Source organism: Agelaius phoeniceus, chromosome 6 (genome assembly GCF_051311805.1).
Source record: "Agelaius phoeniceus isolate bAgePho1 chromosome 6, bAgePho1.hap1, whole genome shotgun sequence".
NCBI classification, from domain to species: domain Eukaryota; kingdom Metazoa; phylum Chordata; class Aves; order Passeriformes; family Icteridae; genus Agelaius; species Agelaius phoeniceus.
The window spans coordinates 6,002,426-6,017,500 of NC_135270.1; the positions used below are offsets into that span (position 1 = coordinate 6,002,426).

At 35.1% G+C, this 15,075-nt stretch overlaps 1 protein-coding gene across 1 annotated transcript in view; it reads right to left on the bottom strand.

The window, feature by feature from the left end:
- CCDC73 (coiled-coil domain containing 73) overlaps positions 1–15,075 on the bottom strand; it is a 95,191-nt gene that overhangs the window by 34,666 nt on the left and 45,450 nt on the right. Inside the window, exons 5-9 of the mRNA XM_077179537.1 lie at positions 13,592–13,738; positions 7,005–7,076; positions 3,520–3,591; positions 2,721–2,756; positions 844–918 (exon numbers count right to left, since the gene is read on the bottom strand). Coding sequence (XP_077035652.1) covers positions 844–918; positions 2,721–2,756; positions 3,520–3,591; positions 7,005–7,076; positions 13,592–13,738 — 402 coding nt within the window. The remainder of the gene's footprint in view (positions 1–843; positions 919–2,720; positions 2,757–3,519; positions 3,592–7,004; positions 7,077–13,591; positions 13,739–15,075) is intronic.

The following is a 15,075-nucleotide window of genomic DNA, read 5'->3' on the forward strand; positions in this document are numbered from 1 at the left end:
TCCACATATTATGTTCAGCAGACCATGGAGGGATGGATATTCTACATCATCTGTGCTATGCCAAGGTTTGAGCAAGGCAACAAAATCCTGACAGCTATTGCTCAGAAGGCCAGCCATGAGAATCAATTTCTTTTGCTCCTAAAATACAATGTTAAGTAACTGACAAAACAAACAGTCTGCTACAAAGTAAATGTATTGCATTATAAGAGAATGTTAAGAAGAAGTTTCAAAATCATAGTAATAATCCATTATAGCCATTTTGTTTCCAACAGAATTATTATTCCACTCAGTTATGGGTAGAAAAATAATTAGTTCCTGGTAACACCTGAAATCTGGCAATGCATTACAATGCTACTGATCCATTTTCTATGTATTTGCCTTGGTCTTAAGCCATGGATCAAGTGTGAGTACAGAAACCTCCCAGTGAAACAGAGGAATCCACTAAAAAACACAGGGAGCACTGCAAGGTGGAGGCCCAGGGTGAATACTTAGCTCTGTTTAGGAGCCCAAAACCAGGGATTCCAGACAGGTGTGGAGTAAGAAAACAAGAATGTGAAGGAAGAGGAAGACTGTGGAAATAAAAAAGAAAGCACATTTTACACACTGCACTTTTGAGTCATCTTCTGGAGGAAAAGAGCATTAGCTGGAAGGTTAACTCAAAGTAGTAGTGAGTGACACTGAAGACTGGAACAGAAACTCAGTGTTACAAAGTAAGGTGTCCTAAGAAGATTAAACAATAAGGCCTTAAAGATACTCTTAAAACCACAATTTTCTTACTAGTAAAAGCTAAAACCAAAACTCCTGCATTCAAAGAAATGTTATTTTACAAAAGCAATACTTTACCTGTAAGGCTTTTAATGTTTCTTTCAGTCCATCAATTTCTTTTTCTTTTGTTTCTACAGCAAGTTGGTATTTTCCCTTTCAACAAAAGCTGTACTTCAGGATTTGGGCAGAGTAAATGCATTTACAATAAGAATTTATCAAAAAGAATGTTACAAAAATAGTGTTACTCCCCTACGACAGAACAATTCATTGGTGAATAATTCAGCTCAATAATTTTAAAATGCAGATAAATATTGCCATGAAAAGAAAAGTGAAAACACGATAGAGTATCTTCACCACTTCTGACTATTCATCAAGTCTTAAAATTGGCTGTTCTGGGAGAGACAAGCCTGACAAAGGCAGAACTAATACATTATTTAGAACAAAGACAGTAAATTTTAAAACAAAAGGTATCAGGTAAATCCATTTTTTATCTGCAGGATCTTCATAGAAACAACCTGCTCATTTTTCTCAGTCCACAAAGAGTGAACTGTAAGCTGCTATTGCTAGAGTCAGTAAATACATGCAAGTACATTTTTTATATATATATATATTTTTTTTTTATATATATATATATAAAATACATATGTATGCATTCACACACACACAAGCATATGTGTGTCTGTGAATGCATACATAGACAAACACATAGAATTTGCACATGAGAAAGCCAAAGGACTTCAGTAGAATTAAATCTGGTAAAAATCACTGGCTAAAGCCAATCCAATGCAGACCAGAATCTAAATACCAGAGAATATGTCAGAAAACACAAATATATCCATTCAACCACCCCTGCATGTTCCAGTCTTTTCCAATATAGTGCTGACTGTGCAATCCTCCAAAACCACCCTGATCACTCATAGTACATATCATCTAAATTGATGCAAAAATTGGTTTTTCAACTCTGCCCCAAGATTAATTTACTCTTTCAGTTACTTTGGTATAAAGTACAGAAAGTACTATTCAATTCAATGGAAATAGAAGTAAAAATTAAACAGCATAAAATTTAATTCTGAATCTATCATTGAAAATAAAAATCAGAGAGTAATAAGTGGATATGTGTGGACAAATGAATTGTCTTAATGAGAAAAAATTCCAAACTCCCAAACAAGAAAATTACTCAAGCACAAAATATAAAATAAATAGCAATAAATAGCAATGCAGCAAACAATAAAGTTTATTTTTTATATACTTTCAAGCCATTTAACCAGTTTGCAAATTTCTATGTCAGTTCTTATGCCACATCCAGCATATTCATCTGCTCCAAACCACTGGGAAATTTAAATGAAACAACAGAGGCAGACATCCACTGACTTCACAATTTAAAACAGGTTCATTGTACATGAAATGTAAATCCTTCATTCAGAGGAGGAATTGGGCAATCAGCCTGGTATAAAAACTTATGTAGTTAACAAAATCCATATCAATTCAGGCTAAAATTTATCTTATTTCAGTTTAGGTCAAGTACCTTCAGAAACCTTTAGTACCTTTAGTTCAGCTAAATCAATAAAATCCCTATTAAAATCTGATTTCTCTAAGACAGCTAGAAATGTTATTTTTTAGTACTACTTATAAAGGCCAATTTTCCCAATTTATCCCAACCCTCCAGAATAAAGTAAATTTTGTATAAATGCAATACGGAACTATGAAAGAACACTCTTTCCTCAACTGATTTTTAGCATAAGCAGTGACTCTTCACAGGTCTATAAACAAAAAAACAGAAATACAAAAGTTACAATGTCCCAAAAGTGACATTTCTTTTGCAAAGGCCATAGCAAAAAACATAATGTAATTGCAATATACTTAGTTTATACTTAGGATATGTTTGGTATGTTTTATATCATTATCATTTGCTTACGCTCTTCTTTGGATGACAAACAACAAATAATTTAGAGTACCTTTTCTTCTTCCATGGCAAACATCCTTGCCTGTAACTTGGTTGTCAGTCACATAAAAAAAACCAAAACAAAAAAATCAGAACAGCACATGGCAATAATTTTATTCATGCAATACAACAAGACAATATAGTTAAATTAACCTGCACAGTATAATTCCTGGGGTTTTCTACCTATAGGAACTGTAGAACTCTACAGTTCCACAAGGAGAACTCTGTGAATCTCCAATTATTTTTTCAAGAGAGAAACCTAATTGCTTGTCAATTTCTTTTTTGTGTGACACGATTGTGATGCAGTATTAATGACAAATTCTTCATCACCATGGGCAACAGTTTCAGCTCCTATGAACATTCTCTGCAAGGTCTCTCAGCTCTTGTGTTTGCTTACTGTAATATGGAGAATAAAACACAAGAGTGAAACACACTTTTAAATGTTCGGCAGGATAATTTGTGCGGCAGATCTTTTACCATGGTTTATGAATCTACCCTGGCAGAGGTCATGCTAAATTAGAGGGGAAAAGCCAAACAAAGCAAAACAGAATAAGGAAAGTGTTAGAAGAAGCATTATCTTCTCTAGGAGGTTTTTGAAATATAAAAATGAAAAATGCCAGGAGGAGGGGCATCTGGCAAGAACTACAAATACAAGCATAATGGTGTGGCCAGAAGAAAGGAAATGAGCTCTGTCCTGAGCTGTACATTCTAACATTTTATATGCAATAGAAAAATATTTTCATACCAGCTGATAACTTGCTATGATGCCACTGTATTTTAAAATTCCACAGCCAAAGGCTTTCTTTTGTTACCTGTTTTTTAAAAGCGGCCATAGCTTCTTTGTTTTGTTGTTGCAGCATGTCGGTCTGATGCTGCAGAGTTTCCTGCTCATGTGAAAAAACAACAGTGTGAGTAAAGTATTATCTGAGAGCAAATTATATATCAAGTATTCCAAGAAAAGGCTGAACTTATTGTGATATTTATTTAACAATAAATATGTAATATTTATTGTTAAATATTTCTAGAATGACACAATGGACTAAAAAACCCCGAAGACTAAACAAAAATGCATTTTTTAACTGGTAATTGTCTTTTTGGTAACAGCTTCTCTTTCACTCTTAACAGGTAACAATTCTCCCCTCTGGAATACAGACCTTTTACTAGGACTTCTGTGAGCAACTCCTACCCATCCCATCAGCCTGCAGAAACAATCCACATCCACTGCCAGCTCAAGCCAGAACCTTGACGCTGGTCCGGGTAGGTACAAGAGAATTTTAATGGCCATTAAAAATTGAATCCCATTGAAAACTAACTATCTGTTATTCTGTTTATAGTTAGATTTTAGTCATTTAACAAGCTACTTGAAAGAGCTGAAGGAAGCCAGAAATAACTAAGTATAAGGCAATAGTATGAGGTTCTTATCACCCTCCAGCCTGGCTTTACTCTCATCCATAAAAACAAGAAAATTAGTGAGGATGTAATCTTTTTGTATTATTATTTCATATTATAATCTCATAGGCTAATACTACACTCTGCAAGATGGAAATCTCCAAGATCTTTAAGCATCATGCTTCTCTATAAGATACTTCACCTTTACCATGGAAGGTATGCATGGAAGACCAGGTTTTTCAGTTCTAAACACTGAAATATTAGGTAAAAGTAGTAAAAAGGCTCTGTCCTTGAACAGCTATCTCAAAATACAGATGAGTGTTTAGCTTAGAAAATATTAGTGAGTAGCAGGAAACACACTAATCCACTAACGAGTTCACAAAAATAAATATAAATTGAGATTATTAAAAAGAATGAATGGGAGAAAATACATTGAAAATCTGTTTCACACACAAGGAGTCAAATTTCTTCTTCTGCCTTAATAAAAATTGAGTTTTTAAACAAAGTCCCTTCCAAAACTGCTGTTTTCTCCAGCAAGCTGGTGTTGCTTTCACATTGTACAAGCAAGAACCTGAACAAAAGAGCCTTTTGCCAGAGACAAGAATGCAAGGAGATAAGGTGTTCCATATCCATTTACTTAACTCATCATGAGTAGAGGAAGTTTTGGTTTGTGTGCAACAAACAATGCACAGTACATAAATGAATGTTCAGAAGCACACAGAAGTCCTGAGAAATGTTTTCCTGGGGTTGCCCCTCAGCCCTGTGTCCAAGGACAGGTTCTCCAGGGGGTGACAGGCATGTGAAGTAGCAAGGCAGAAAAGTACTGCAGGCACAAAAAATCAACTACTCCCACTGCAGTATTCCTGCTCACCACAGGAATAAGGTTTTATACCCACAGTGCTGCGAAATTAAAATGGCACTACAAAATACAGGAATTCAAGGCAATAGCATGGAATAAATTATGTAGGTATAAGTCTGGTTTCATTAAACAATCATCCTTTATATAACTTTATCATAGATGTAATGGAAAAAAACCCCAATGCTGAACTCTTTATAACATACTACTTTCTTGTACTGTATATTCAAGTGAGGTATGTTATTTTCAAAAAGACAGGGCAGTGTCTACAAATATTCATTTTCTAACAAGCCTCACACACAGACTATCAGATAAAATAAAATGCTTCTATTATCAGATAAATGATAATAAAATAATATAATTATTCTATTATCTCTGTCAGAAATTCAGGCTTGGAAGAAATTTTCCATATAAACCATGTATGTGTGATGCAGTAAGACTGAAGAAAAAAGCAGAGGGTTGTTTTAAATATGAAAAAAATCAGCTTTGATATTGTAGTATTATAATGGATGAGTATACCCACTAGATTTAAAGGAATATATTCTCCAGTTATTCTGTTTTCCCTGCTTGAGTGTATTTTTTTCAAGAGTAGCCACAGTATATCTATAAAATGTAGGTAAGTTGTAATATTGTAATATGACTTAGCTTCATTTCAAAATAGTTAGCTAAATTTTCGGTAAAATAAAATGAATGAAAGAAATGTTGACTGGAATGGAAATCCATGAAGGAAATGGTAAAACAGAACCTTTGATAAGCCACAGGAAGATGTCTACTTATTGAACTACTGCTGTGGTCAGTATGATTCTGCATTCAGAAACAATCAGGTCACAAATTCTATTTAAATGTCATACTTAGAATTTTCATCTTACTGGAGTCTCCAGGATTGGAAATTCATGTCTTTGAAGGTCCAGAAAATTTGCTCACATGAAGTTCCCAAAATCTACCACTCATCGATCAGCTTTGCCATGTGCCAATGCTAAGTGCAAAGCACAGGAACAGAGTTCACCTCACTACCTGTAAGTCCCATCCTTTTATGAGTGGTAAATTAAATTGCTGTTAAGGTCTTAGAAAGGGTAGAAATCCTCCCCTTTGAATGCAGAATACTAAGCACTGCAAAGCTAGGTTAAGAAAAGCAAAGAAGGGTTACAAATTGAAAGCACTCTTGCTTTTACAAATAGAAAATGTTTCCTGTTTCTGTGTGCACATATATATCTTTCAAGAAAGAAAAGCACAGAGTTAGGATTATTAATTTAAGATGGTTAGGATGAACTCCAAGATGAAATAGCCTTCCTTTACAACTAAGATGTTAAATATCCCAAGATCAAGGATAGAACTGAAATTATTGTTTTTTCTGGGGTTGTAAAATATACGGAGTGAAGCCTTTTATCTTGTGCCCTAGTGACAGGGGTCATGGGTTTGATTGTATTAAAGAAGGGAATGCATTTCCTAGCAAAGCATAACCTCAGGAGCCCTAACTCTGAGAAGAATGTCAGACTTATGTTGCTGAATACTTCATTCTCAACATTTAAAAGCTGACAGACTACCTCTGAGTATGGATAACATACAAGTTGTTCATGTTCAAAATAACTTTCTGGGAAAATCTCCACTTCCAGAAGATTGCAAGTGGAGTTGTTTGCTGCACTGATATTTGCACTTGCCAAAGCCAAGCATAGTACAGAGAAGCTGCTACACAGCTTCCCCCACACTGACGTGTCAACACGCCTCAGATTCAGCTAAATATCTTCCTGCTTCAGTATTTCCATCTCTTTTGACAGAACATTGCCAAGTCATGCCAAATATTATTATATTTTCTTGTTAAAAACATTGCTAAGCTGGGCACAATCCAAATCAAAATAAAAGCTACAGATGTTCATGACTAAGTAATAAGCTACTGGCTGGAACATTCTACTACTGAAATAAAAAATAGCTCTATAAAAGAGGAATTTCAATAAATCACAATTTCAAGAGGAATTGTAACAAATCACAATTTATATTAACACATTAAAATTAATTCTCAGCAGTTAAAACACTAAAAGCACACAGGAAAGTTACCTTCTGCCATTCAAGTTCCTGTTTCTCTATAACAATTTTGTTTATTTGGTCTTCATAATTATTTTCTGTTTCCTAGTTAAAAACAAATATCAAAAAAAAGTCAAAACACTGAAATAAAGAGAAATTCAGTGAGATGCAAAAGTGCTTCAAGAATCCCTTGTAGGAAATGATACAGATAATCATAATTAATGACTTGGAAAATTTGGGGCATCTTAAATATTCAGCTCAAAGCATCTGAATCTTTATTCTTTGTGACATCTCCTAGGACAACTGAAAAGTTTTTGTCAGTGGTTACTTCTGTTATTACGGAAAAAGAGATATATTTATCATTATCTTCTGTGCCAAGAAGCCTTCTGACCTACCAAAAGAAACTGAAACAGAATCATGGGTAATCAACACATTTCTGATAAGATGAGCTACCATAAAATCTGAGAAGACCTAAAGTCCAAAGTTTCTCCCATCATCCACAGGGAGGTGTTACAGATCCTTGTTCTTGTCAGAAGCACTTGTGTCAAGAATCCAACTATTACTTTTGATAACAAATGAGAGTTACATTCTGATAATCACAGTTGCTAAATACTTTGGTATTTTCCTGAAACACTCTGGTATTAAAGTTAATTTTTCCCAACAGAAATCAGCTTCCCTTTGGAGTCCAATTTTTATGAGCACTGGCCTTCCTTCACAAATCCAGTACTCAAAAAAAAGGAAGAACAAAAGGTTTCCTTATGAACAGTCACAACTTCCTGCAAGAACAATATTCAGGTTTTTGATGCATGTCATAAGCAACTCAGCACTGCCCTGTTTTTTGCACACAATCAAAATAATGAATATCCTCCAAGGACCTGGAGAGCTGCACTAATGTGCCACTGAACTTCCAAAGGCTGCTCTCCCTCTTTGCCCTGCACACTGATAGCCAGCTTGGGAAAGCCACCACTTTAAGGTAAGCCTGACTTCTCTTTGATGAATCCTTGCACTAATAACATTTACTGAGGTCCAGCAAGGGCCAAGCTCACTGTATGAGGGTAAAAGAATACCCCCAATACTTGAACTGTGCATTTTGATATATTATGTGCAAATTTTATGCTGTTTTTAAGTTCAACTTCACTATAGTTTAAATCTCGCCATCTTAATTGTTGGAAAAATTTAAGTACTCTTGAAGTGACTCACACCTCAAAAATTGGTTAGAACCTTTAGGAAACAGTCACAACTTGGGAAAAAAAGGCCATGGATCTCTCTCTAATAAAAAATAAAAGACATCAAAAGGTTAATTCTCTTAATACTGGGGTTTAAGTACAATTCTAATGATATGCAATACCATGAACACTATTATTTGCCATGAGACTAAAAAGATCCCAGCTCTGGATGAAGCAACACCTTTCCTGACACACAGAAAGAACAAATGGAGGCTCTTTCTCCTTCCCAAGTGAAGAAAATTACACAAAATGTTTTGTCTATAAAATACACTGCAATTCTTTCTGAAGCCCAATATGAGTAAGGGTTCCAAGTTTCTGATTCAAGGATATTTACAACACTTCAACAATTGATGCAAAACAGTTTTGAAGATTTTGCAACCCTTTCTCACTTAGTACAGTATTTGATTCATAGTCCCACTACTTATCAGTAGAAACAAAAAAGCAAATATGTCCCAAGTGATTCAAAATAGTTTTTTGGCATTGACATCTTTTATAGGGTTTTAGGGTCAAAACTGACTTTCTTGATTAGCTGATAGTTTACAGGCACACGTGTGGAGAGAAGCACACTTCTTTCCACAGGAGGCTACTCCCAAGCATTTCAAGATTCTTGCAGAGATTCTAAATATACGCCTCAGCTGTCAAGCGAATTTTACATACAAAATACTGAATAGGCATTTAAAACTAAAATCTGTCTCACAGAGAACCAGAGAAAAGTCCTTTAGCTTTTGCTTCTCTGATATATACTGGCAGAATACAGATGGAGAAGAGACCGAAAGATTTCATAGGACTTACGGTTAAAAGAAAAAAGAGAACTTAAAAGATTATCAGTGATTCCCAGTTCTGCTTTAACAAACAGTGCTGCATAGCTGCAATGATTTTTTTTTCTAATTTCCCTTGAGTGACAAGATCAAATGAGACTGGCTTGAAGCTTTTAAAAAGGTGTGATCCTCAATCCTTTCTGTTATTAAGCAACAAATGCTATGAAAATGATATATTATTAGCAAAAGTCTTTCTCAAAATGGTAAGAAAATGGCCTTAAATTCCATTTTAAGTGAGCCCTTTGCTATGAACACCTAAGAGGATAAGAAGCAAAGTTCTAAGTGAACAACACTCCTCCAACTTACTCCCAAATTATAAAGGTGTCTCTGGAAGCTATCAAAAATGTGCATGTATGTAACTATGGCTGAGAAAATAAACATCATAAATACTTAAACTGAGAATGACAATTACATGATAAAAATGTTCTCACATGAAACCGCCAACAGTTATAAACCTTATCCATCATTTTTACATCTTCCAAAGGACATTTATAGTTTACCCATTTTGAATTGAAAGCTTCTAAAACTTGTGTGAAGCACTTTTTTCTTTTTTTTAGAAGTTCTATCAGCTGTTTAATAAGACAAAAATGTTTTTGTTATACTTAGGAGAACAATATTGTATATAACTCTGATAAGGGATCAAATACCCACCAAACCTTAAAAGTGTTCATTTTTTATTAGATGCCTTAGGACTACATGGATTTAAGTGTTTTTATAAAAAAAGACTACCATAACAATAAAGGAGGAGTAATTTGATGGTTTATTTACTCGTTATAACCTTTAGAAAGTGTCAAGCCTTCTTTAAAGTGTTTGCTTCAGGCTGTAGTTTTACAAGATGGGCTGTGGATTGGTCAAGCCCCCTCGATTCTTGACCCTGAACAGATTTAGGAACAGAGTACAGCTGGCTCATGTCCAAGCAGCCAAAACTGCTGCTAGGTACTTTTATTATCTTTTTTAAACTTACAGTCTCCCTCCTACAAAATTGCACATCCAGTTTTCATGCAGGTCAAACAGTACTCACAGAAACTACAATTTCTGATTCTTTCATGCTATCATTATAAATTCCTTCATGAACAAAGCAGACCAGTACAATTTTTAGTAGATCTCATGGATATTGTTCTTAAGTTTTGTTTCCAGGACAAATGTTAAAAGGAGAGAAGATATTTATAGAAGTATTATTCTACCTTTAGTTTCCAATAAAACATTGTTGGATTTTCATAGTTATGACCGTTAATAAAAAATAATTGTAACCTGTATTTGGAATCTCTTCTCAAAAACTTTCCATTTTCAGATGCAGAGACACAAAAATTTGTACCAACCACTATTTTTCCTTCGTAAATTTCATGGGTCTGTCCCTGACTCCACTGCAGAGGTTACAATTACTCTATATTTAATCTCTGCTATCAAATTATATTCCTGGAAAGGTCTGCACTGATACTTAGAACAGTCTCCAACTGCAAGTAATCAGTTCCTAATCAAAAGCCACATTATTCACAAACAGAGAAATTATGATCTAATACTCTGCTTGCTGACTCAAACAACAATATCAAGGATGTCACATTCATGAGATCTGAAATTCAGTGCTGTTTATTCTCTTAAATCCACATACTTACTTTTTTCCCCAATACTGTCCTTGTGTCTGTCATTTTACTAAAAAAGTTCCCTAATTTACACTTAGGGATGAAATCCAGTTAAAAGGCTGTTAGGAAGAAAAGGCACTCAGTTGACTACAGAGCAAGACTGACAGACATGGAAGTAAGTGAAGGGGATATCCAGCACAAAAGGATCAGTGGTCAGTGCTGGATGAGTGAGAAAGCTAAACTGGAAGAAGCAGAAGGCATTCTAACTATTGGAGTCTGAAGTAATCCCTGTGGGGCAGGGGAAAGAGAAATAAAATTTTTGTGGCTTTTAATTACTTACATATTCATATTATGTCAATTCCTATGGAGATCAAAAACCCTGTGAATGGCCAAAGGAACAAAGTGAAGCTGCATCAAGTAAATTCAATTAAGTAATTAATCTTTAGAACAAACTTGCACAGCTATCAAGGATTGGGATTTCCTCTGGAAGATGGAACTGATGAACAGTCCCTTACTCTGAGCAACTCTTCTACACAATTTTTGAGAGTTTACCTACAATATCATGACATTGAGTAAGGATTGCAACAAATCTCTCAAAATATTTTCATATTTAAGAGTTTGCTTTTTATTAGCTTCACACGGATGATTTCATCCACAAATTTATTAATGTGAATTTGTACTGCAGCTTAACCAACCATTCCAGATACATTATTAACTCAAAATACACAACAGGTCCTGTACCAAAGAGTCTCCTGTTGAAGTGACAAGCAAGACCAATAATGGGAAGAAAAACAGAAGCAAATAGAAGTAAAATAATCTCATCTGAGGCCAAACCAGAGGTCAAAGACAAATATTTGAGAGTAAAATCCATGGCACTGGCTCTAGTGCCTCCCTCAGGTTATCAGTCTACTGAACCTCACAAGCAACCTGGGAAGGAAGTGGAAGCAATAGTAAGAAACCTGCAGAATTTTCACTTTCACTCCACTTTCTGATGGAGCAGATGACAGACACTTTGTGTTTCATTCATGGCCATGGAAAAAATGGCATGTTAGTGCAAGACAAGCACTGTAATTCTCTGAGTTATCCCTGTATTTTGTAGTATTTATGCACTACCTTTCTCTCAGGGCTGATTAAAAATTTACAAAATAAGCTGACATGGACTGAATTTGTAAGAAATCCATAGCTAAAATGGGGAGAGGGTTTTTTAGGGGTATTTTAAAGCAAAAACATCCATACAAAATTCTACTTTAAAAGATAAAAATGAATGCCACTAGGCATAAGCCACATTACTCAATAACTCCTGCATCTTCAGAATACCTATGTTTTATATTCCAAGCTTCAAACATACTAAGCAAGCAGCCCTGAACTATCAAAACCAATCAAAAATGCATTCAAGGACACTCCAAGATTTCAATTGGCTGTCTGTAAAATGCTTAGTTTTTAACCTAAATTTCTAACTAAACAGGTAGATACATATGTATATATGTATTTTTTGAGGGTAAAGAAAAGCACAGCTATTTTAAAAACTTAGCACCATGTCTTAACTGTGAAACTGGTTCTTAGCATTTGCATTAATTTTGAAACTAAAAATAATTTCAAGGCAAAAAATTACTCACCCTGCTGAGACAACTTTTACACAATCACAGCCACAAACTCTTGTACTATAGCAGACACAAAGCAGGCATAAAAACCCAACGGGAAATGCCAAAAGATGAAATCCCATGGCATTCTATGAACAATTTAGGCTCTGAGCAAGTGCATTAAAAAGTGCTACCATTGAGTTAACCATATAAATTCAGCTAAGCAGTCTTCTAAAGAAAAGGATACTCTGATGTATTAATAATAATAAAAATTCTTATTATTACAACTATTTTTAGATATAATAATATATCGAATAATAAAGTTAAATAATTCCGTTTTTACTTTTAATACTAAAATAGTTTGACTAGACTAAACACTACCATTGAAACACAAGTCTGGGGATCACACCATGGGGGCTTTAACAGTACTACACCAAGAAAGTACCTTCATGCAGCCCTTCTCTCTTCTTTTTTCTTTTTAATGGCAGTCATTCTTTTGTTTATGGCTTTTAAAGAGAGGATTATAGCATTTCACTTAGATCAAAATAAGCATAAATCAAGCATGTCACCAATACTAATATATTAAAACTAATAATACACATCTTTTGAACAGGTCAAATGCATCAGATGAAGAAAAAATACACTTTAGGTCTTTCAATACACATAACAGCTCAGAAAGCCTAAGGGGAGAAATAGACAGAAATGTTTACATACACACAACTGAAAAAGTAACCACAGAAAAATACAAGTGACAAATTAACTACAAGAAAAAACAGCTGCCTTTACCAGCACAGAAGCAATTTTACCTTGGTACTACTACAAGATCATTTCAAAAACAAAACACCCCCAGCCCTAATACTCAAAACACTATTTATTGTAGGGGTCTAGCTCCATAGTTTAGCAATGTAAAACTGGTGAAATAAAGTGGTTTTAATCTAGCTTTTTGCCCACAGAGGTAATTCTGAAAAACACAAGTAAACAGCCAAAATCACCACATTTCTGGCAAATGGCAAATCAATTATGAAAAAAGAAAGACTTGGGGACTTGGAAAATACTTGGATTCCTTCTTTTCATTTTGCATCAAAGACTGCTCTTAAAGAGAAGAATTATAATGGAAGACAATAATTTAATGTAGCTTTTCTCAATAGCCTGATTATCAACTCTAGCAACTTCTTATGTTGTTACAGAAAAACCAAATTCATTCCCATACCACCCTGTTGCCTTTGTGCTGTCAACAGGAAAATCTGTAACACACCCAATAACTAAACCCATTATATTTTTAAACAAAACCCTGGTTGGTGAATCACTTAAAATACAGCATGAGGTTAGCCACACTTATGCAGCATTTTCTAGGATTACCTACAGAGAGAGAGAAATAAGACAAAGAAAGACCAAACCCAATATAAAGAAATTTACCCTTCTGATACGCAGCTCTTCTATTGCCTCCAATAAACTTGTTTTAAAGTCTAACAGTCGAATGGAAAGTAAAGTCTCTGATGGACTTGGAAGAGTAGATTCAAGTGCCTGTGCTTTAAAGTCTTCATCCATTCTTTGAGCTCCTTTCTGCAAAATAAAGACAGGCATTTCCTCTCCAGTTTATCTGTAAGAGAATACTCAAACTTCAAAACCTTCAAATACGGAGGCAGAATCTTTTTGCAAAGAGTAAAACTACTACTTATAGATACTATGTAATTAACAATATTTTTATTTTAAAGTAATGTGCACTACTGTAGAAAAAAGCAAACAGATTTATCAGTAATTCACAATATTCCTTCGCTTCTTCTCTGTATTTATTGGCTTGGTTTTGGTTTTAAGCAAAAACTTTGATGAGCAGACAGTAGTAGGGGTTTTTTCCCAGAGTTACTGCCCTACACTGACATGAAGGTGCTGCAACACACACATCATGCCATGAAAAAGTTGCTGCCTACATTCAAGATCACAAGACAGGCCCAATTTTAAAAGAGATCCTTGGTCTGAAATCAGGGACTTAAGGTAATGCTTGCAGTCTCTGCATCTGAATTTTATCAAGGTATCTTTCTCATTCTCTTCCTACAAATCCTATATCAAAATGTTGTATTCTGAGCCAGCTGCATCAACTGCTGTCAAGCAGAGTTACACAAACAGGAGCCCCAGGTGCCTCTGTAAGGACAAAGCAAGTTTGTTAGAAACACCAGAGGTGACCACAACACTCAGCATTTTATTCACAAAAACGTAACAACTGCAGGAATTTCCCCAGTTTTTCCCAGATGATATTTTTTAATCCTTGAGACTGAATTGTCAGCAGTGCACTACAACACCATGCCAGACACACCCCCTTGTGTTTCTGCACCAAGAATTACAGAGGCAGGGGCAGAGCACTGGAGTTATGGCTGACCTGGCTGCTGCCACAGAACCCTTAGGAAGAAATTCCTGCAAGAAGAGCAGAGACCTGGTCTGTATCATGGGGCCATAACAACTACAAATCAGGGCTCACCACTTTTTCTTCTGTTGTCTAAATAAAACTCTAACATAGATCACATTTAAGCTGCTTGGTCATGGATAATAGATTGACTCCTTGTTTAGCTGCCCCACCACAAAAGTTACTCTGTTAGTAAAGCAATGGTTTTGCCAAAACCAAAACAATCAGGCTCATTTTTGTCTTTCATTTTAAAACATATGACTAATCCTGAACTGTTCAATATGAAGTACATAAATTCTTTTGTCAGTGTCAAAATGTGTATGTTAGAAGGACTTCTGAAGAGGCAGCAAATAAAGCCTGAATAAGAACCATGTACAAACATGTAGCACTTCAGGCAACAAATCTGTTGTGTCAATGTGCCAACATGAATCAGGCATTGTGCAGGCAATCTGCAGACGTTGTAGACTGAAGCTGTTTGGATTTTTTTAAAGCAATACATTAG